Below are 22624 nucleotides of genomic sequence, written 5' to 3' on the forward strand. Positions count from 1 at the left end.
AAATTGAAAAACCTATAACTTATGACCCACTGATGAGCTTCAGCTGCTGGCCTCTTCCTCTGAGCTCCATCAGTGGAGATCACTTTTGAGTGCAAAAATCTTTTGGGCGTATAAGAATATGCCAGAGGCTGAGCTGAATCCTGCTGCGCGTCCAGTTTTTCAGAAACAGACTGTGTTTTGCATTCCCTCAACTTCTTAATAAGAACGTAAACAATAGGAGCAGAAGTGGGCTATCTGGCCCTTCAAGGCTGCTCCACCATTTAATAAGGCCATGGCTGATCTTTTCATGTTCTCAGCTCCACTTACCCGCCCGCTCACCATCTCCCTTAATTCCTTTACTGTTCAAAAATCTATCTGTCTTTGCCTTCCCACTCATTTTCCTTCTATCCTCCCAACTTAAATTCCCAGAACCTTCCTTCAGTATCCAAGTCTGGTGTCAAGGTCTGTCGGACTCAAATTGATTTTTAATAAAAAGAAAATCATTTTATGATTACTGGTCAATCTTGGCACATCATTGAGTATACAAGAGAACTCAGCCCATCAATCTCACTATTTCCTGTACAATGTATCCAAATGCATAGTCTACCCCCCTCCCTTGTAGGTACGCCCTGATCCTTAGCAATAGTCAATGAAGGTGAGCTCCATTTCTCCGTGTTGTCTTTAACTGTTACTCACATGGCTAAAGCAGACATTTGCTGAAGCAGATAAGAATGGGGATGGCTGTCTGAGTGTTGGTGAGGTCCTGCAACTAATGCATAAACTCAATGTTAATCTGCCTCGCCAGAAGGTCAAACAGATGTTCAAGGTAAGAGGATTCTCTAGTAGATCCATCCTTACTTTCTAAGTCTTAGGCTACACTGAGTGCATTTGGATGTGCTCCATTTGGAACGTGAGGGAGAAAGACAATTACCTTTCTATAATGTCGTTCAGATTCTTAGATGCCCTGAAGCTCTTTACAGCCACTGAAATATTTTGTTGAGTTGTCACTGTTGTAATGTATCAAACCATTTGTACACAGCAAGCTCCCACAATGATAACAATCAAATAATCTATTTTAGTTGGTTCAAGATTAACAATTTGGCCGAATCACCAGGTAGAAATCCCCTGTCCTTCCTACAATGCTCATGGGATCTTTCACATCCATCTAAGACCAAGTAGCTCTGCTAATTAGCCCATTGTGACTCAGTGACACTTTTTGACCAACCAGGCTCCTGTGAAGCATCTTTGGAGCTTTTACTGCATTAAAGATGCTACATAAATGCAGGTTATTTTTCCTGTTGCCTGAGTTGCTTGAGTAAAGAGCAATCAAACAGAACAGTGCCAACACATCTAAATTACAATTGAGACTCATTCAGACCAACAACACTGTGTGTGCTTTGTTATCAGAATATGGAATAAACAAGTTTTCACCATTATTGCCATTTGTTTTCTTATTTTGATTCAAGTCCTATAGCCTTGTTACACCTGTTTCGAATGTACAACACAATAGTGCATCCAACACAAGGACTTTACTGAAGTGAAACTTAAGATGTCTGTTTGCAAAGCTGTCGTGGCAGAACTCACATGGCTACAGATTAGGTCAGACAAAATTGTATTTCAATTCAAACAACCCCTTTTTGGCCAAAAACATTTTTCAAAAAGGCATGCATAATCATGTACGCTTTTGGTTACCCAGTTTACCAACTATATACACTACTGGGCTCATTCCAACAGTCACAAACCACGTCTCACTGATCAACTGTCTGAACCAGCTTGATGTTTGGTGGAGAGTGATTTGTCAGAGTTTTCAGCCATTATCTCTCCAGTGGTCATTTGTGCCTGTTGTTGTGCTTCCTTTTAGCCAGAGACTTGTGTGCAAACTGGTTCAGCTCTTTGCAGTGAGAACTTTGGTCTCCCTGTGCTGGATATGCCTTCCCACTTTGCCCAAGGTCTTTAGCAGTATTTACATACTGCCGTCTGCCTGTGACTGCCCTGTGTGTGTGCCTAGACTATCTGGTCTCTTCTGCATTAATCTGCCCTAGCTGTTGATTGACAACCTTGGAACTTGTGCACAGGTTAATTGGTCATCTGTGAGTAAATGTGTCTTCTCTCAGTCTGTGTTTTTACGTTTTTCTATCCCTTGTTCCTAATAGAAATCTGTCTCTAATTAGCTCATCCTTTACTTGTGCAAATTCGTAGGGTTCTGCAAGCTGAGATAATGATATTACATATTGATCAACATAGAACATAGAACATGACAGCGCAGTACAGGCCCTTCGGCCCTCGATGTTGCGCCGACCTGTGAAACCAATCTGAAGCCCATCTAACCTAAACTATTCCATTATCATCCATATGTTTATCCAATGACCATTTAAATGCCCTTAAAGTTGGCAAGTCTACTACTTTTGCAGGCAGGGCATTCCACGCCCCTACTACTCTCTGAGTAAAGAACCTACCTCTGATATCTGTCCTACATCTATCACCCCTCAATTTAAAGCTATGTCCCCTCGTGCTAGCCATCACCATCCGAGGAAAAAGGCTCCCACTGTCCACCCTATCTAATCCTCTGATCATCTTGTATGTCTCTATTAAGTCACCTCTTAACCTTCTTCTCTCTAACGAAAACAGCCTCAAGTCCCTCAGCCTTTCCTCATAAGACCTTCCGTCCATACCAGGCAACATCTGGTAAATCACCTCTGCACCCTTTCCAATGCTTCCACATCCTTCGTATAATGCAGTGACCAGAACTGTACGCAATACTCCAAGTGCGGCCGCACCAGAGTTTTGTACAGCTGCAACATGACCTCATGGCTCCTAAACTCAATCCCTCTACCAATAAAACCTAACATACCGTACGCCTTCTTAACAACGCTATCAACCTGGGTGGCAACTTTCAGTGATCTATGCACATGGACACCGAGATCTCTCTGCTCATCCACACTACCAAGAATCTTACCATTAGCCCAGTACTCTGTATTCCTGTTACTCCTTCCAAAGTGAATCACCTCACACTTTTCCGCATTAAACTCCATTTGCCACCTCTCAGCCCAGCTCTGCAGCTTATCTATGTCCCTCTGTAACCTGCAACATCCTTCCGCACTATCCACAACTCCACCGACTTTGGTGTCATCCGCAAATTTACTAACCCATCCTTCTACGCCCTCATCCAGGTCATTTATAAAAATGACAAACAGCAGTGGCCCCAAAACAGATCCTTGAGGTACACCACTAGTAACTGAACTCCAGGATGAACATTTCCCATCAACCACCACCCTCTGTCTTCTTACAGCTAGCCAATTTCTGATCCAAACCGCTAAATCACCCTCAATCCCATGCCTCCGTATTTTCTGCAATAGCCTACCATGGGGAACCTTATCAAACGCTTTACTGAAATCCAAATACACCACATCAACCGCTTTACCCTCATCCACCTGTTTGGTCACCTTCTCAAAGAACTCAATAAGGTTTGTGAGGCACAACCTACTCTTCACAAAACCGTGTTGACTATCCCTAATCAAATTATTCCTTTCTAGATGATTATAAATCCTATCTCTTATAATCCTTTCCAACACTTTACCCACAACCGAAGTAAGGCTCACTGGTCTATAATTACCAGGGTTGTCTCTACTCCCCTTCTTGAACAAGGGGACAACATTTGCTAGTCTCCAGTCTTCTGGCACTATTCCTGAAGACAATGACGACATAAAGATCAAAGCCAAAGGCTCTGCAATCTCCTCTCTAGCTTCCCAGAGAATCCTAGGATAAATCCCATCCGGCCCAGGGGACTTATCTATTTTCACACCTTCCAGAATTGCTAACACCTCCTCCTTATGAACCTCAATCCCATCTAGTCTATTAGCCTGTATCTCAGTATTCTCCTCGACAACATTGTCTTTTTCCTGTAAACTAAGAAGCTCTGCCCACATCCATACAGAAACCTACTGCAGGAACAAAGGAGCAACATTGTTTCTGCCCGGCTTCGAACCGGGGGACCGTTCGCGTGTAAGGCAAACATGATGACCACTACACTACAGAAACTCTTTTTCAATGTATTCTCTAGTATTGAAAAACACAGAATTTTTGGATTTAATTTGATTTATTATTGTCACATGTACAATGAATAGTTTTGATTTGCATGCAATGCAGGCAGATCATACCATACAAGGTGCATTTGGGTAATAGAACAGAGCAAAGAATACAATATTACAGGTGCAGAGAAGGTGCACAAAGAGTGAGATCAACATTAAATTTAAAATTTGAGAGGTCCATTCAGAAGTCTGATAACTCGTATGTGACAATCACTTGGGGCTCAAAACGTGCCTTCAAATGTCTAAAATATTATTTTAAAGTTTCTGTGGTAACTTCTTTTTGCTCTTCAGAGGGATTTACATGGAATCTATTTTGAAACAATCCCTTTTTGAAACAAACCGTGATAAAAGTGTAGCAACTTATAACTGTTCTGATTTGTTCAGTAAATCTAGCTACTGCATAATTCTGTCATTTCTCATGGAATATTTCCCAATTTTGCCTCATGTTTTCAGTCATTTGAATAAGAGCAAGCAGGGGGAAAGCTGCAGCCATTGTTTCGTGTTTTCAATGCGATCTTTGTTTTTTACTTTATCAGTGGCAGCTCACATCTCTGCTGCTGTGTTTTTCATTTTAGCTGTGGATACTCACCGTTTCTGACACTATGTTTCATGTGTATGACACCAGGACTTTATTGAAGTGAGGCTTAAGATGTCTGCGGATACATACCTCATGGAAGAGATCACATGACTAAGGCAGACTAGAACAGATATTTGTACACGATTGCATTTCAATGCAAACTTCACACCAATACAATAACAGCATAGTACCTTCATTGGAATAATTAACACATCATTGCAATAGTTTGAACTGATAGGCATTAGTGCGTATACACATTTAGGTGATCTAGCCACTCTAATGAACCATCTTAGACAACCTGAAAAGTGTGATTTGTCTAACAGAACTGAACTGTGGGGTTTAGGATTTAGACGCGCATTTTGATGCTGCTTAACTGAATCAATGCAAATGATAATAATATCATTCACTCTCAACTAATCAGGAATGACATGAGATAATCTCTGCTCATTGCAGCTCATTTACAAAGAGCAAATTTAAGTTGTTTAAGGAGCAGAACAGCTCGGATGTGGTACTGGAAAAAGAGAAATCAAAAGCAAATTTGAAACTCATTTTTAATATCTTATTTAAGAAAGTTTATGTAATGATTCATAATAGCTTTTTGAGACCTACACAAGTTTTCAAATTTGATTAGAATGATTTACGATGGGTGAGAAAGAATTAGCTCAGTTATAAATGTGGTTGGAGGTGCTTTGGGAGTACAGTCTGAAATCCTTCCTACATTATTTAATCTCCTTAAATAACTGCTAGTAGTTCCAGGCATGGAGAAGCCAGCAGACGTTAGCCTCAGAAAGAAAGTTAAAACTTTCTGCCTGGAAAATAAACTTAATTTACAAGATGAGCACTCAATTCAAAATGGAAATTGTTAGATTCTGGGTGAGCATATTATGGGATGTGAAACCAAGGCTGGCAAATAAGGCAAAAAGGTACAGATCAACCATGATCTAAAAGAACGGTTGAACAGTTTTGAGAGGCTGAATGGCCTCTTCCTTTTCCAACGATAGGAGGTCTTCCTAACGTTAATTGAGAGGTTCCACTGCAAAGGTGTGCAGAAAGGGAAGGCTGTAGAAACATAGAATAAGAACAGTTTGATCATTGAAAAGCAGAAAGCATTTTTGAAACACAAGGCATTGGTGAGGCCACATTGCAAATACTGTGTGCAGTTCTGGTCTACTTATTTAAGGAAGGTTGTAAATAAATCAGAGATAGTTTTACTGGATTGATAGCATTTTTTCATTCAGGGAACGTCAGCTTCACAAGCTAGACCAGCATTTATTTGCCAAGGCCTAATGTCCTTTGGTGGTGAGCTGTCTTCTTGAACTGTTGCAGTTTTTGGGGTGTAGGAACATCCACAGTGCAGTTAGAGAGAGAATTTCAGGATTCTGACCCAGTGACACTGAAGGAATGGCAGTATATTTCCCAGTCAGGATGGTGATTGACTTGGAGAGGAACTTGATGTGGTTGTATCTGCTGCCCTTGTCCTTCCAGATGGTAGTGGTTGTGGGTTTGGAAAGTCCTGTCAAAGAACCTTGGTGAATGTCCGCACTGAAACTAGTAACTGGTACATACTGCTGCTACAGTGTGTTAGTGGTGGATGAGAAGATGCTTGTGGATGTGGTGCCAATCAAGCAGGCTGCTTTGTCCTGGATGGTATCAAGCTTCTTTATTGTTGTTGGGGCTGCACCCATCCAGACAAGTGGGGCGTATTCCATCACACTCCTAACTTCAGCCATGTAGATGGTTGACAGGCTTTGTGGAGTCAGGAGGTGAGTTACTTGCTGCAGTATTCCTAGCCTCTGACCTGCTCTTATAGCCAATGTGTTTATGTGGCTAGTCCAGTTCAGTTTCTGGTCAATGATAACCCTCAGGATATTAATAGCAGTGATGCCATTGAATGTCAAGAGGTGATTGTCAGATTCTCTCTTGTTGGAGATGGTGATTGCCTGGCACTTGTGTGACTCAAATGTTACTTCATACAGATCTTGCTGTGTTTGAATACAGACTGCATCAGTATCTGAGGAGTCAGGAATGGTGCTGAACATTGTGCAATCATCAGCGAACATTCCCACTTCTGACCTTATGATGGAGGGAAGGTCATTGATGAAGTAGGTGAAAATGGTCGGGCCTAGGACGCTAACCTGAGCTGTCCTGGAGCTGAGATGACTGACCTCCAACAACCACCTCCATCTTCCTTTGTGCAAGGTACGACTCCAACCAGTGGAGAGTTTTCCCTCTGATTCCCATTGACTCCAGTTTGCTGAAGGGTCTTTGACGCCACACTCAGTTAATTTGGCTTTGATGTCAAGGCAATCAATCTCACCTCACCTCTGCAATTCAGCACTTTTGTCCATGTTTGAACCAAGCCTACAAAGAGGTCACGCATTGAGTGGTCCTGACAAAACCCAACCTGGGTAACAATTTCAGTGTTGTGCTGTGCTAAGAATTGCTGAGCAGATTTTGCTTGATAGCACTGTTGATAACACTTCCCATCACTTTACTGATGATTGAGAGTAGCCTGATGGAGCAGTAATAGATTGGGTTGAACTTGCCCTGCTTTTTGCATATAGGACATTACTGGGCAATTTGCTGTGCTGCTTGGTGGATACTCTTCAAACTGCTCATCCTGTCCCCAACTCTCTTTCTTTACCATCTTCCAGTTTCTTCCCCTCCTATCCTCAGAACTTTGTTGCATTGGTGTGGACTAAGCGGTCAATCATCCTGCCTGAATGTGTTGGAGTTTGCTTTGGTCCAATCCTTACTTTCCCTGGGAATTGCCAGCCAGGGTGACTGGATGGCATCAATGAGAGAGGAATCCCTGACTGTATTTCCCCACCCTCCTCCCCCTGACCTTCTAACCCAGGAGTCTGCAGGCCAATTGAAAACCCCTGGATTTTGCCTTGTGCTGAGGGATCACACATTGTTGCATTTGTAGAGCAGAAAGGAGAATACAAGTGTGGGGGATATCTGGACAACGAAATGATAACTTGAGCATTTATTGTATAGGATGACTGGAAATTGTAAGGTTTGGACAGGTCCCAGTACACTACTATCCAAACCATGTATACAGCTCACAATCATTTCTTCATCCTTCCTTAATTGTGGCTAAAACTCTCATTGAGTTCGACCTGTGCAATTGGCTGGATGGAAGTCATCCAGTCATGTTATATAGTTATTTCAACCATAGCTCAAAGTGACTAGGAGTTTGAAACAGCTCCATGTTACTTGGAGATGCCTCAAATCATTCCTCTGAGGCTTTGCTGTTGACTGATTAGGTGTTGCAAGCAACTTCATTAATGATGTTCTGAAGATGGTTGAGCTTTTTCCAAATAACCCAGATATTCTTTACGTGCACATTTGGTAACTTCCCAGGAAGGGGTTGAGTGTGTTGATGAAGAGGGTCAGAATTGTTTCTGTGCATCAGGTTAATCTGATGAATAGTGGGTGCCTGTCCCTTTCTTCCTAGCATAATTGGGCTCTAAGACAATATAGTTTACACCCCTGTACATTCCCCATGCGATATGAAAGCAGTAACGAGGTGCCAAGAAATGGCATGCATTTGTTGGGTTGTGTAAAATCACAGTTGATATAAAGGTTTTGCTTGAGGGGGTCCTTATAATATTGTCTCATTTCTTCAGTCTTTACGGAATTGCACACACCATTAAGTAACAACTATACTTAATAGCTAGTGCCATATGTCTTCACCCAGCCCAGATGGTTAAGCTTAGTACATAATCAGAATTGTCGCATGGTCTATTAGAAAGAGATTTAATCCTTGTTTTTGCACATTTCATATCAGTTTCATGACCAATCATTTTCATGTGACACACAATTGTTTTCTGCAGTTACGGATTTTGAAAGCTAGTTTGGACTAAATGCTCCAACGAGTCACCTTTTATCTGTACAGCCTGATTTTATGTGATTTCTCTTCCCTGTATTTCATCTCTTATCCCTTTCCATGCTCAGCTAATGAGATCTGAGGATGTACCAATGAGCACTCTAGACCACAATGATCCAATCTCTGACACAGCAGCTCAGCTAATAACTGACAAAACTCATCACTCAATGCTGCTGCCACACAGAAAGTGTGGGTCAATCTTTGTCTTTGTTTCTTGCTGGTGTTTGACACAGTTGTGATTAGTTGAGGTTGAGCTGGGCTGTGCGTGTATTTCCCGGCTCTGGTGAAAAGAGCAAACTATTTATGGAGTCATAGAGATATACAGCTCAGAAACAGACCCTTTGGTCCAACTTGTCCATGCCAACCAGATATCCTAAATTAATCTAGCCCCATTTACCAGCATTTTGCCCATATCCCTCTAAACCCTTCCGATTCGTATACCCAAGCTGTTGCTTTTTAAATGTTGTAATTGTACCAGCCATTTGGTGACAAGATCACCAGTTCAAAGGTCCCAACAGGGAATAGAATCGCCAACTCTGCTTGAAATTATTCCCGTTGGCACATGGACTCCTGCCTTATCTTACCTCCACGCCCTTGCCATTTTGTCATCCAATATGTCTACCTCATGGCCTCTGCCTACCTTTGCCAATCAGAAAGCAAACATGCTCTTCCTTATCCAGTTGGGTGGTCCTTAATTGTCAGCCAGGCAGATTTCAAACCCCATGCCCAGTTTAATTTTATGATGAATGAAGAACTCCATTTTCAATTCTCCAGTATTTTTTCCCAGCTGGTCAGAGCTGTGACCTGGAGACAGATCTTTTAATTCTTTGAGACTCCAGGACAGCCCTGGAATATTGGCAGCCCTAGGTTTTGGATAGAGAGAGAATGTTTCTTCTTCTGTGTAGAGCATAATTAAAGGCTGTCAACATAAGATAGTCAGCAAGAAATCCAATAGGGAATTCAGAATGAACATCTTCGCCGAAAAATAGTAAGAATGTGGAACTGGCTCGCACAGGGCGTTGTTGAAGTGAGTGGTTTAAATGAATTTAAGGGAAACTATCAAATGCATGAAGAAAAGGGAATGGAAGCTGTTATGGACCACACCAAACCCCCTCAAAATAATTTAAGAAGATAGCCTGGACCCTACAGTCGGTTTTGATATAAAGCAATAGTTCCATTCTTGTGCGATCTCGCGTTATAAGAAAATCACACAATAACTGTGACATTTAAAGTGATGGGGATGGAATTGCATTATAGCCAATACAGGTAGGGAAAGTTTGTGTTCTACAAATAGCATTCTATAATTCTTCAATCGCGTTAGAACCCATTCGTTGAAGAAACACGCGTTATATCAGGACCAACTTTTTCTTATTTTAAAGGCAAGTGCCAGGAATTGTGTTCTGGATGCAATTCGATTGGTCAAGCTGACAGTCTTGAAGCAAAACACATTTTATTTATGTACTGTATTTAAAATACAACAAAAGGAAGAAGAAATTGGAATAATAACTTTATTCAAAAACTTAACAGAATAACAGATTATTTAACTACTAAACAGTAACTGTTCCAAATTAGTAACAGCACATAAACACACCCTTGGCAAAGGAAAAATCAGTAAAATAGATTGTCTCACACGCAGTTCTCCAGTCCAGGAGGGAAAAAAGCATCAAGAGAAAACTCTGAGAGAGAATAGTAGCAGGGAGAGATGTACTGTAGCTTCCAAACCCAGCTTCAAGACTCCAGCAGCAACTGCTACTGAAAAACTATAACTTAAAATCCTGGTTCTGTGGGAGCTTGACCCCACCCATTCGAGCTGTTTCTATTGGTCCTACTTATAAAAAACACCCAAGACCTCACAAACTATTTACTCTAATGTCTCTGAGTAGACTGCTCTGTACCTCTCTCTCAATCTTTCTTTGTTAAAATAAAGGACAAAATACACCTCTTAAAGCCATAGTATCATCACAAAGGTTATAAAGGTAGATTTAATTGACAAAAGATGGGAGGAGGCTCAAGTGGACTATAAACACAGGCATGGACTGGTTGGGCTGAATGGCCTGAGCTGTTTTTTTATCCTCTGTGTAATCCTATGCTGTGTGTGAGCATGCTCACAGAAACAACATCCCCTGGTGCAGCCAATATATCCTTCACTTTTTAATAACAATCAACATCGTTACATCACACCTAATTCATAAATTCCCTTAGTGTGGAGGTGCTGGTGTTGGACTGGGGTGGACAAGGTCAGAAAATACACAACACCAGTTTAAGACTCTGGAAGCTTGTGTTTCCAAATAAACCTGTTATACTACAACCTGGTTTCGTGTGATTTCTGACCTATTCCCTTGTATAACAGGTTAAATGTCAACAGCAGAAACTTGAGTAACGATTGACTCGGGGTAAAACCCTGACCTGTAACCAGAAAAATCCCAAACTCTTTCCACTCTCCAATGCCTCACCATTGAAGTCAAACTCCTCCTGGTATTTAATAGAATCACAGGATGGCACATTGTTGAAGGCAACTGGCAGTTTTAAATCTGTTTTAATTGTCTCAATGTTGTCTCGGAGTTGATCATTGCAAGAAAAATCCTTCAACTCCTGGACCAATCTGTCGTTTGGCTTTTGTTTTTTATTTTTCTTGCTATTACAGTGTTACTTTTCAATCCAGTCACTTGTTGTTTTCCCAGATTAAACTATCTCCCTCTTTGTTATCTTTCCGTCTTTGCATTTTCTCATTCAGTGCTGGCTGACTAATTAACGCCAGGAGCTGTATAAAGTTGTATTTTCATCGAGGCATGTCCATTAAACACAATCAACTACATAGAAAACATATGTAGGTGGATAAAAGTCAGAACATTAGCCTACTAGTACAAACAATTGGAACTCTCGGCTTGATGGAGAATCTATACAAAAGACTTTAAATTTGTTTGCTTTCATAAACGGCTGTGTGTGTGTGTTAGGCATTATTTTTGATATGTTATGACAGCTTAACCAAAGTAATGCTTGCAAATACATCCAGCTATATTGCTGAGAAGAGAGACACAGTGCTTGAAGCTTTTAGTCTTGCACTCATCAAGTCAAATGCAAGAATGCCAAATTTCAAATGGCAATAGCAATTTATACTCCAGGTCTGAGAACGCCAAGCTTCCACGCTCACCGCACCCCTCTACAGGGGTCAGCACTGGACAACATGTACTGAAAAGGGCCACTCCCCACCTGCACTTTCTCAAACACGTCCTTGGCATTTTTTGGCATGACAAGGTAATCAACTCAGATTGTGCTAATGTCATCAGTACAGACTGAATGCTAAGACAATGATGTCCATGCTGCCTTGCACATATATGTTAGATAGACGACAGACAGATATCCACAACTTTTCTGTCTAGTGAACAAGCCAAATGGGCATTGATTTCCCCTCTTTAAGGACAGGTGAGGTATGAAGGTGTTGGATACTGGTGCTGACAACTGGAAACAGTTTCTGATGTCTGTAACCTTTCTAGGCTGACTACTTGGAAAGGCATTGGAAGAGGCAGCTGAATCATAAAGTTCAGTTCATTGAAGAGATGGCACAGAGAAAACAGGCCACCATCTTAGGCCACTGCCTTCCTTTGCATCAGCAACTGCCATGCCAAAGAAAGACTGCCAAGTCACACCAGGCAAAAATTAACACACAGTTGACCATCCAGCTACAAACCATCACCTTACAAGGCAAAAGGCTGTCTTAACTGACAAAGTGAATATATAGGCCTTGATTGGATAAGGACACTAATCCAATAAGATACCAGTCTAGGAGTCATGGAATCCCCGCAGCGTAAAAGTAGGCCAATTAGCCCATCAAGTCCAAACCAACTCTCTGAAGACAATCCACTCCAGACCCACCTCCTACTCTATCCTTGTCACCCTCCATTTCCCATGGCTAATCCACATAGCCTGTACATCCCTGGACACTATAGCACGGTCAATCTACCTAAACAACGCATCTTTTGACTATAGGAGGAAAGTCATGCAGACATAGGGAGAACTCCACACAGACAGTTGCCTCATGGGTGGAATTGAACCTAGGTCCCTGGTGCTGTGAGGTAGTAGTGCCAACCACTGAGCCACCATGCCACCATGCCACCCCTAAGAGTTTCTTCGTGAAAAACCTGTGCTGTATTCAGCCAATGCTGGGTGGCTGGAAGAGTGCTTGCGACATCTTTGGAAAGCCAGGATAAATTAAGCTCGGATGCCCAATCCGGAATGCCATCCAGTGACCCCTACTGGACAGTGATGAGTTCGGCTATCACATGAAGCAGGATTGGGTTGGTTGGGTGATGAATACAAAATTACTTCTTCAGCAACACTGATAGTGTTAGCGCCATTTCATACAACTTACTTACACAAAGCTAGATTGTCAGGAACAACATCAATGAAACTGAGCCAGATTGAACATTGTACATGATGTGTGTGCTTGTCAAAGATCGCTCCAGCTCCCAATGGGATTGTTGCTCAGCAACAAGTTTCACATGAAGTAAAACAAAAATAGTAAATACATATGTTTAGTTGAATAACTCATTTTGCACAGGGAGAAATACTTGTGTTATGCTTTGGAGTGTAGGGAATGTCTCTGAAATGTTTATACCACATGAAGCCTTGCTTTATACCATCTTGACTTTAGGGACAGTTAAACATAATCCAGATTTAAAACACAATTTCTATTATCAATGGATCAGCCAATGTTTCACCTTGTGAGGAAATCTAGAAGAAGAGGTCATCGTTTTCGGATAAGGGGTGACAGATTTAAAGCAGAGATAAGGGTCATGTTTTCACTATCCAGTGGATGATGAGACATTGATTAAATTTAAGGAGGAGTTTGACAGATTATTCATTAGTAACAGGTTGAAAGGTAATGGCGGATGGGTAGGAAAGTGTAGTTGAGCCAAGATGAGATTGACCATTATCATATTAAGCAACAGAGCAGGCTTGAGGGGCTGAATTGGATACAATGGATACTGATATTAAATCCCAGTTACAGCTTTCTTTGTTTATTTAGTCATGATACGGTAGTGGGTTTGGAATTTGTTGTCACTGGAGCCTCGGTGAGTTACTGTAGTATATCCTGTGGATGGTACAACCTAGTACCACTGTAAGTTGGTGGGGAACAGAATGAATGTTGAAGGTAGTGGATGGGTGCCATTTAAGTGGGCTGCGTTGTCTTGGATGGTGTCGAACTTCTGAGATATCATTAGAGCTGCGACTGGAAAACGTTCCATCGCATTCCCTGTTTTGGCCTTTTAGATGATGGACAGGCACTGGGGAGACAGGAGGTGAGTCACTTGCTGCAGAATTTCTAGCCTCTGACCTCCTCTTGTAAGCACAGTATTTGTATAGCGACATGGGAACAGGCGGAGGTCATTCAGCCCATCGAGCCTGCACCATCATTTAATACAATCATGATTGAACCCTTCATGCCTTTTAACCACACTGCCTGATAATGCTTTACATCATCGATAACCAAACATTGATTAACCTGTAAATATCCTTAAAGACTGAGCTTCCACAGCCCTCTGAGGTAGAGAATTCCAAAGATTCGACATCTTCTCAGTAGAAAAGAATCTCCTTCGATAAAGAGGAATTAGTGAACCAGATGGGATTTTAATGACAAATCAATGGTGGCTACCACTCAGCCAGCTTTAAATTCTAGATGTTTTAACTGAGTTCATACTTGACCTTCTGGTGAGATTCAAGCCCCTGTCCCCAGACTTGAACCTGGGGTACTGAGTTACTAGTCCAGTGACATTAACACTACACACTACACCATCAATTCCCCCATGGTGGAGAATCTGTCACACTAACCAGACAGGGAGTAAAGATGTAAAAGTCAAAATAAACAAAGCAAACCCATAGTGAAATGCAAAATGACTAAAAGGACAATATCCAATTTCCTGAGTTGGGATAGTCAGTCCAGTCAGCATATTGAAGCTGATAGCTTTAAACTAGAAGATTACAATAGCAGGTTTCATACGAGACGAATTGATAAAACTGGTCTATATTCCAATGTACAAGATAGTCCCAGTATAGGAAATCTCGGTTTTATCCCTTGAAATATTCCCAAGTGAAGTAAAGTTTGCAGTTGGATGTTTTGTCTAACAGGAATGGAAGGGAAATGGGCCTAGGGGGAATTGTACAAAGAGATTAAACGTCAGATGGATCCAAATGTAAACAGCTGGAATACTGAAGAAACACCAGACAGAACTGGGACTGTTTGATGTATGTGGGCTGCTCTTCTCCAAGGGAATTGGAACACAGTTAATTCAGCTGCAAGATACTATATACTCAAACACACTCACGCTCTTTGCACCCATCTCTATCAGATCCAACAGTTCTGTACATGACCTACAAGTTGGTGTATTCTTGTATTTATGATATCATTTTAGAGGTTCACTCCAGGTGACATCTGTCTTTTTATGAATTGCCTCACCTAACTTGTTCAAATAATTTAAAAGAATTTTGCAGCTTACTCAAAGAGATCTCATTTTACAATAGGCAAGCAAAGGAATTACCCATATTACATTTTTATTTGTAAATATTAAACATAAAAGGACATGCTTTACGTGTTTGTAACACTAGCCAACAAGGTGCCGTGAGTTCTCCCAGTGGTCAATATCTCTCCACACCACCCCATATATTACCTCTTCATTAACTTCATTTGCAGTTGATGGCATCTTGCTGTATTCAATTTGATGGTTGCGGTTCAAGGTTATTAATTCAAGGTGAAGCACCTTCGGAAGATTCTGAGCAACATAAAATGAGATGGGAAAGATTCAAAAGGGACCTAAGGGACAACTTTTACACGCAGAGGGTGGTGCGTGTGTGGAAAGAGCTGCCAGAGGAAGTGGTGGAGGCTGGTACAATTACAACATTCAAAAGGCATCTGGATGGGTACATGAATAGGAAGGGTTTAGAGGGATGTGGGACAAATGCTGGTAACAGAGACTAGATTAATTTAGGATATCTGGTCGGCATGGACAAGTTGGACTGAAGGGTCTGTTTCCATGCTGTACATCTCTATGATACTATGCTAGATTTGACATAAATGTAAGATTCCTTTTTCCAGCTCTTCTTCGCTCCTCTTTCCTCTGATTCTGCTCTTTCCTTCCCCACACTTTTCCTTGCTGAATTATAGATTGACTCGTTTTAGAAGGTGACCATTCAGCCCATCTTGCAGTTCCTCAAAGAACTTTCCAATCAGTCCCACCGCCCTGGTCTTTTCCTGTAATCTTGAAAAATATTCCATTTTGAATATTTATCTGATTTCCTTATGAAGGATACTGTTAGTTTCTTGTTAACAGAGTGAATACAACTGCACCTTTTCTCTTTTCTATTCTCTGCTGGTGATTTTGCTCTCTTCACTGATCTGGGGAACTGTAACAATTGAACTTGGATCCAAAGGATGGGGTACTGGGAGAAGGTAGACTAAGAGTTTGATGCCTCACTGCATCTTTAGAAAGTCTCAAAGAGTTTCACGTCTGATGAATTAGTTTTGAAATGTTGCAACAGTTGCCATATAAACAAAGGTGGACACAGTAAGATCCCACAAAATGAAAATGCAGGTTCAAAAGGGTGCTGAGGTGTTGAAGAGTTCTACAGTTCAAGGACAGAATGAGCAAGCGTAGGATGCAGTGTGGCCAATTGTAACACCTCATCCTTGCCCCTCCAATTGAAAATCCGTCTAATTTAGCACAGACCAGGGATTGGAACCTGCAACCTTTCTAGTTTAAATGATGTGAGCTACACAGGGATCAGGGAGAGTGGATTGTCCTTATTAAACATCTCCAGAGCCTTGAGCAATCCAGGCTGACACTCCAGTGCAGTACTGAGGGAATGCTGCACTGTCAGAGACACCATCCTATAGATGAGACATTAAACCGAAGCCTCCACTGCCCACTCAGGTGGATATTAAAGATCGCATGACGCAATTGGAAGAAGTTCAAAGAGTGTTCTCCCTGAAATCTCAGCCAATGTTCAGCCTTCAACTAAAATCACAACAAACTATTTTCTGGTCATTAACTTGTTACAGTCTGTGGTACCTTGTACAAATTAACTGCCATGTTTCCTACATTATAACAGTGATTATACATCAAAAGTACTTCATTGGCTGTAAAGCACTCTTTGATGTTATAAAAGGCACTGTATAAATATGAATCTGACACAGAATCTTTGGTATTGTGCTATCTGCAGAGACCAGAACACCTGCACGCAGTGAAACAGACTATACTCATTAAGAAATTGTTTCAAATTATTTCTCAAAGTCCTGCTAACTTTCTTGTCTCTTGTGATGTAACACCACTGCTGAGCCCCAGGCAAGCTTCAGCTCATTTGCATATACATTAATTTTTGTATTTCATTAATTGGTCATGTGAATCACTGCTTCTTCTGAATTTTAATGTGCTTCAGAGATACATAACATTAAGAGTAACTGAAAGTTTTTGAAATAGGATTTGTTTGGAAGTGGGAAACCTCTCAATAGGACAGGTATCAGAGAGAGACACAGGTGAGGAAGGCACTTTGATCCACAATTTATTCAGCAAACAAAAAGCAGCCCCCTTGCCGCCAGCCCAGAAGTTCCTTAAAATGACTCCCAGCTTTATTTCCACTCCTCTGCCCTGGAACGATGGCTGGGAGAGAATATTCCGAGAACATTCAATCCTTAATTTGAACTGTCCCCTTGCCCTAGTTTTACTCGAAGTTATGCCTCAGATATACTTTTACCGCACGTTCCTCATTCATTTCCCTTAGCGGTGCCCTGTCCCAGTTGCCTCCTTTCAAGCTTGAAGACCCCATAGCTTTTGCAGCCCCTTCCTCATTAGCTAACTGGGGCTGGCATCAGCCTTCCAGAATCCAATCTGTACCAGCTATGAATGACTCTCCTGTGCCCTGTTGGCCGGAACAGGCCACAGTGCCCAATGCTCAGCCAGACTAAAGCCTTGTACCATTTGAGCACTAGCATTTATTCAGTTGGTGCACTCACATTGTACTGCAATGCATGTGCTCTGAGACTAGTAAGCTATTTATAAACTCAGATTTAATAATGTTGCCAGGCGACCTTGGCCATTGCCTTTCGTCAATGTTCTTTCATTAAAATGAAGGCAAAGGTAACAGCATGATTTTAACTGACCTGGAATCAGTGGGTTTATAAAATATTTCCCTGAGGAAGTTATTCTTGACATTTCCTGTATTCGCCGTTACATGTTGGTTATTACTGTGAGCTGCGATGTATAAAGATACAACATAAAATTGGCATAATATAATCTTACCCAGGGATATCATCCACTTATAGCTGCCAGCAAAATAGCATGACTATTCTGCTGGATGGTTACATCATCCACGTTCTTACCTTTTTCCACCTCTGTAGCCGCTTCCAACCCCTACAACCCTCCCTACCTCTGAAACCTCCCCCAGACCGTACACTGTTACCTATCTCTGTAGCATCCTCCAGCCCCTGAAACCCTCTCTACCCCTGTAAGCTCATCCCCACTCCTATAACCTCCTCCACCTCCTACAACCCTCCCCATCTCTTACCTCCTCCAGATCTTACACTCTTTCCTATCACATTAATGTGTCCCGCCCCTAGACTGCTCCCTACCTCAGTATCTTCCTCCAGCCCTCAACCTCCTCCCTGCCTCAATTATCTCCTCCAGTGCCTACAATGCACCAGGATCTCTCTATTCCTCCAATTGTGCCTCTTGCACATGCTTGATTTTTAATCACTTGAATATCGGTGGTTGTGCCTTCAGTTGCCTGGCCTCTAGGCTTGCTGGACCAATGTAGCAGATGTGCAACAGGAATGTTGACATGGGAACACAGTGTTGAAGTGACAGGCAACTGGGAGCTTGGGGGGACAGAATATAGGTGTTTTACAAAGCGGTCACTCAGCCTGCATTTTTTCAATGTAGATGAAATAACATTGTGAGCAGCAAATACAGTAGACTAGATTGAGTCAAATGCAAGTAAATCACTGCTCCACCTGAAAGATGTGTCTCAGGCCTTGGATGGTGAGGATGCAGGAAGCAAATGGGGAGGTATTATTCCTTCTGCAATTGCATGGGAAGGTGCCCTAGGGATGAGGAGATATTGGGAATGGAGGAGGAAGAGACCAGAATGTCCTGGAGTGAACAGTTCCTGCGGAATGCTGACAAGAGAGGGGAGGAGAATATGCATCTGGTTGTGGCATCCTGTTGGAGGTGACGAAAATGGTGGCTTACAATCCATTGAACGTGGAGGTGAGTGGAGTGGTAGGTGAGGACCAGAAGAAGCCTATCACTGTAGTTGGAGGGAGGGAAGTGGTGAGGGCAGAGTGTAGAAACAAAGCTGAGGACCCTGTCAACCATGGTAGTGGGGAGAGGACTTCTGTCCAAAGGAATGGGCATGGAGGCAGAGGTGATGGAAGAAGAGTTCAACGTCATGTTGTGCCCAAAATTATTAAGGTAGGGGTGCACAGGATAAAACTAAGACTTTTGCTGAGTATGGAATGGTGACATCAGAGAAAGGAAGGTCAGAAGGGATAGTAAATCCCTGGTGGGATCAAGAGAAAGGATGGAGTCAGAGGAAAGAGGAGAGGCGAAGGTTCCAGAGGGGTAAAGGTGTCTCCGAGTTGTTGCAGCTTGCAGATACAAAAGGGTTGAGTGTGAGGTAAGTGTATGTGTTCCACAACGTGGAGCCTCTTGAGGATGATGAGCTGGAGAATTGAGCAACCTGTTTTGACTTGAAGAGATTACTGAGCACCTGATGGCACTTGTGGTGCCATGGCAGTGCCCCTGCCTCTGAGCCAGTTCAGGTCTCATACTCCAGAGTTGTGTCAGTACATTTCTAAACAGGTTGATTAAAAATATATTAATGAGAGCTTGATCCTACACTTCACGTGGTAGTTTCTTGTTATTGGATTGGGCAGAGTGACTGATGATGAGGGGTGAAGTTGCCGGTTCGGATTGGGTATATCATGGACATTTCATCACATGACTTTGCATCATCATAGACACCATCACCTTGGTTACCTGATACACCTATCTTCAATAGCCTACAGCCTAATGGAAAGCAAGCAGCCTCTTCATTATCCAACAGGAATTACTTGACAATCCATCAGTCAGCACTTCATCCCGTCTGTAATAGCTTTCAATGCCATATCAATTTGCTCCTGGAGATTAATCTTTTAAGCTCCCAGAGCATTGGCAATCCTTGTTCAGGGAAGAGCCAAAATCTTTATAGCATAAAGTAAGAAAGTGTCAGACAGTAATGAGAGAGTTCCCGTGAAGCTGATGGTGATCGCTGAGGGAGGAGAATTTGCCAAGACCCTGTGACAGATGCCTGCTCTTCAAATGTACACTTTTGGGAAGTTTTAGTGTCCAACTGGAACACGTGAAGGGGGCCTTGGTATAAAACCTAGTCCGGTAGCTGGCACTTTCAGCAGTGCAGCACTCCCTCAGCCTTCATTACAAGCTTGTGGTTTGTAATCATGCCTCCTTTGAATTGAGCTAAATGGCAGCTTGGAATTACATCTCAGCTCATTCTTTATGCTAATGCAATTCAGGCTGTCAAGCTGTAAACAAAAGTGAGAACAAATTTACAGCTAAAAGCAATTTGGGGTCCATTGATTTGTTTTCACTATCAGTTATTTTTTGTGCTCTAAAGACATCAGCTTATTGCTGGGTTCCTTTATGTTGTTTCGATTTGCTTTGTCTACTGCATATATTCAAGTGATCATTAACTCCAGCATCTGCACAAGATGATATTCTCAGTTAGTGCAGAATGACTGCAATTTTCTACTGCCAGAACTATTAGGCAGCATCTGGAGTCCAATTGTTGGTTTTATCTTGGGGAAAGCAGGACGTTGCATTCAGGTTGGACACTGTCCTAAAATCACTCGCTCACCTTGTTTGTATTTCTATGAATACCCTCTCTGTTTATTGGTTTGTGGTTTGGTTCCAATTTGAGTGTCTCTTTGGGTAAATCATGGCCTGGTATACAATAGGAATGTTTCCTCTACTTAAGCATAATGATGGTCTGACTATGGTGGGTTTCCACAAACTCCTTTTGTTTGCTCTATAAAATCTGCTACACTGTAAGGTAAGTGCTTCTTTCTCTGGTACAAGCTGTTCACTCTCTTTTCAGCTTCTAGCATATGACTGCTGATATTAGTGATCTATAATCCTATAGACCACCGTCTCATTACAACTAGATTTATCTCTGGTCCCAGCTGTGATGTTCCCATCTCTCTGAGTGTCACCATTTTTCTCTCTTTGGTCATTTTCTCATTCTCTAGGCAATGCCAGTTTCACTATCCCCTTGCCTCCATCTATCTTGCTGTCTCTGCCTAGTTCTCTTGCACTTTTACTCAATACAGTATTGAAGGAGTACTGCACTGTTGGAAGTGCTTTCCTTCAGATGGGATTTGAAACTGAGAGCCTGCCTGTCATTCTCAGGTGAACAAAGCAGATTCTATTACACTATTTTGTAGAAGAGAAGGCCAACACTTGTCCCTCAACCAGGATTGCTAACAAACTGATGATCGGATCATTGTCATGTTGCTGCTTGTGGGCAGATTGCTGTATGAAAATTGGCTTCCATACTTTTTTCCATTAAAATAGTGACTGCAGTTCCAAAAAGAAATCAGGAATTAATTGGCTATAAAGCATTTTTAGGATGTTCAGAGGTCATAAAAGATGCTATAACACAAGCTCTTCTTCAGCTTTTCATCTCTTCTTCTCTCTGTATGTCTGAAACCTTCTATCATTCTTCTCTCTATCAATATGCCCAGCTTCATCTCCAATTGTCATCCTCTTGTCTACTTTCTCTGCTAATCTTTCTTCCTGTCTGTTCCACTCCTTCTTTGTGCCTGTCATTCTCTCAGAATAATCTTGGTCCATCTTTCCCTTTTCTTTTGTGTTGGCCTTTTCCTGTCTCTCTGTCGTTAGTTTTCTTTCTTGTGTTCCTTTCCAATTCCTTCTTGTCTGGGGTATACTGCGGATTTGACCCTGTGTGACAGAATGTATGAATCCTACACTCAACTCCTGCAGTGAGGAGACCTGGGGGAGGTTAACAATGATTTGATCTTTCTAATTAAAGTTACATTTAAATGAAGAACCTCTGTGGGGAGTGGCCCTGTCAGTAGTTAACACTGCTTGCTTCTGGGAGCCAACATGATGGATTTGGCACAGGCCCACATCCTACTGTATCTGTATCACATCCGATGTTGTTACTAAACCAAGCTGCTGTTTGACAGAGCCATCCGAGTGTGTTCAGTCTGAGGGAGAGTGACAGATTACTGTTGTTTTAAACCATTCACGTCTCATTTCCTAAAGGGATGTCCAGTATCTGAGGAATAGAACGTCTTTAGTGATTTGTGATTTCACATCTGCCTCTCCCCCAAACATCCCCCGTTTTTAAAGCTTCTGTCCACCCTTGACCCCGCCATAGAAGCTGCTGACCTCTGCTGGTCAGTGTAAGAACAGCATTGCACTCAGTACCAGACCCTCCACCGCTACTCGCACACTCCACTCACCTGACAGTACTCCTGATCCTTGCTGACACCAAAATGGGGCATCAGGAGGAGGATCGTATCTGAGGAATTTGACAGAGCTTTTGGGAGAGGCAGGTACTAAATTAAAATTGAGGCAAATTCAGGTGGGATCTGTTGATCCTCCCTGAAAATGTAACCAACGACAAAGCAGCATCTTGTGAGTTCACGTACATTTGGCAGAATCCTTTATTTGACTACTGCTGAAAAAGAGATATGGTTTTGCCGAAGCTTTTCATCTTGCACTCATCAGGACAATTGGCAAGAAATACCCAATAGAAAGTGGAAGCACGTTTGTTGATGATGAGGACCAGATGAAAAGATTCAACAAGGTGAGCCCATTTTCAGCAAAACTGAAGTTTTATACTATCAAATGAATAATTCTTTATTTCTTTGATGCTTTATCCTTCCATCAACATGACCTGCTTATTATCATAACATCGTTACATGTGGGAGCTTGCTGTGCACAAATTAGTGGCATATTTCCTAGACTACAACATAATGGTTCTACTGGCTTCATTGGCTGCAAAGTACTTTGGGAC

The 22624-nt window shown here is 42.0% G+C and overlaps 1 protein-coding gene and 1 non-coding gene across 2 annotated transcripts in view; one reads left to right on the forward strand and one right to left on the reverse strand.

The window, feature by feature from the left end:
* The window catches only part of plch2a (phospholipase C, eta 2a), a 129910-nt gene that overhangs the window by 19083 nt on the left and 88203 nt on the right, over positions 1-22624 (forward strand). The window contains exon 3 of the mRNA XM_048614877.1: positions 676-805. Coding sequence (XP_048470834.1) covers positions 676-805 — 130 coding nt within the window. The remainder of the gene's footprint in view (positions 1-675; positions 806-22624) is intronic.
* On the reverse strand, positions 3944-4017 carry trnav-uac. The gene has a single exon. It is a non-coding gene; the product is annotated as a tRNA-Val (tRNA).

Source organism: Rhincodon typus, chromosome 31 (assembly GCF_021869965.1).
Source record: "Rhincodon typus isolate 14 chromosome 31, sRhiTyp1.1, whole genome shotgun sequence".
In the NCBI taxonomy this organism is placed as follows: domain Eukaryota; kingdom Metazoa; phylum Chordata; class Chondrichthyes; order Orectolobiformes; family Rhincodontidae; genus Rhincodon; species Rhincodon typus.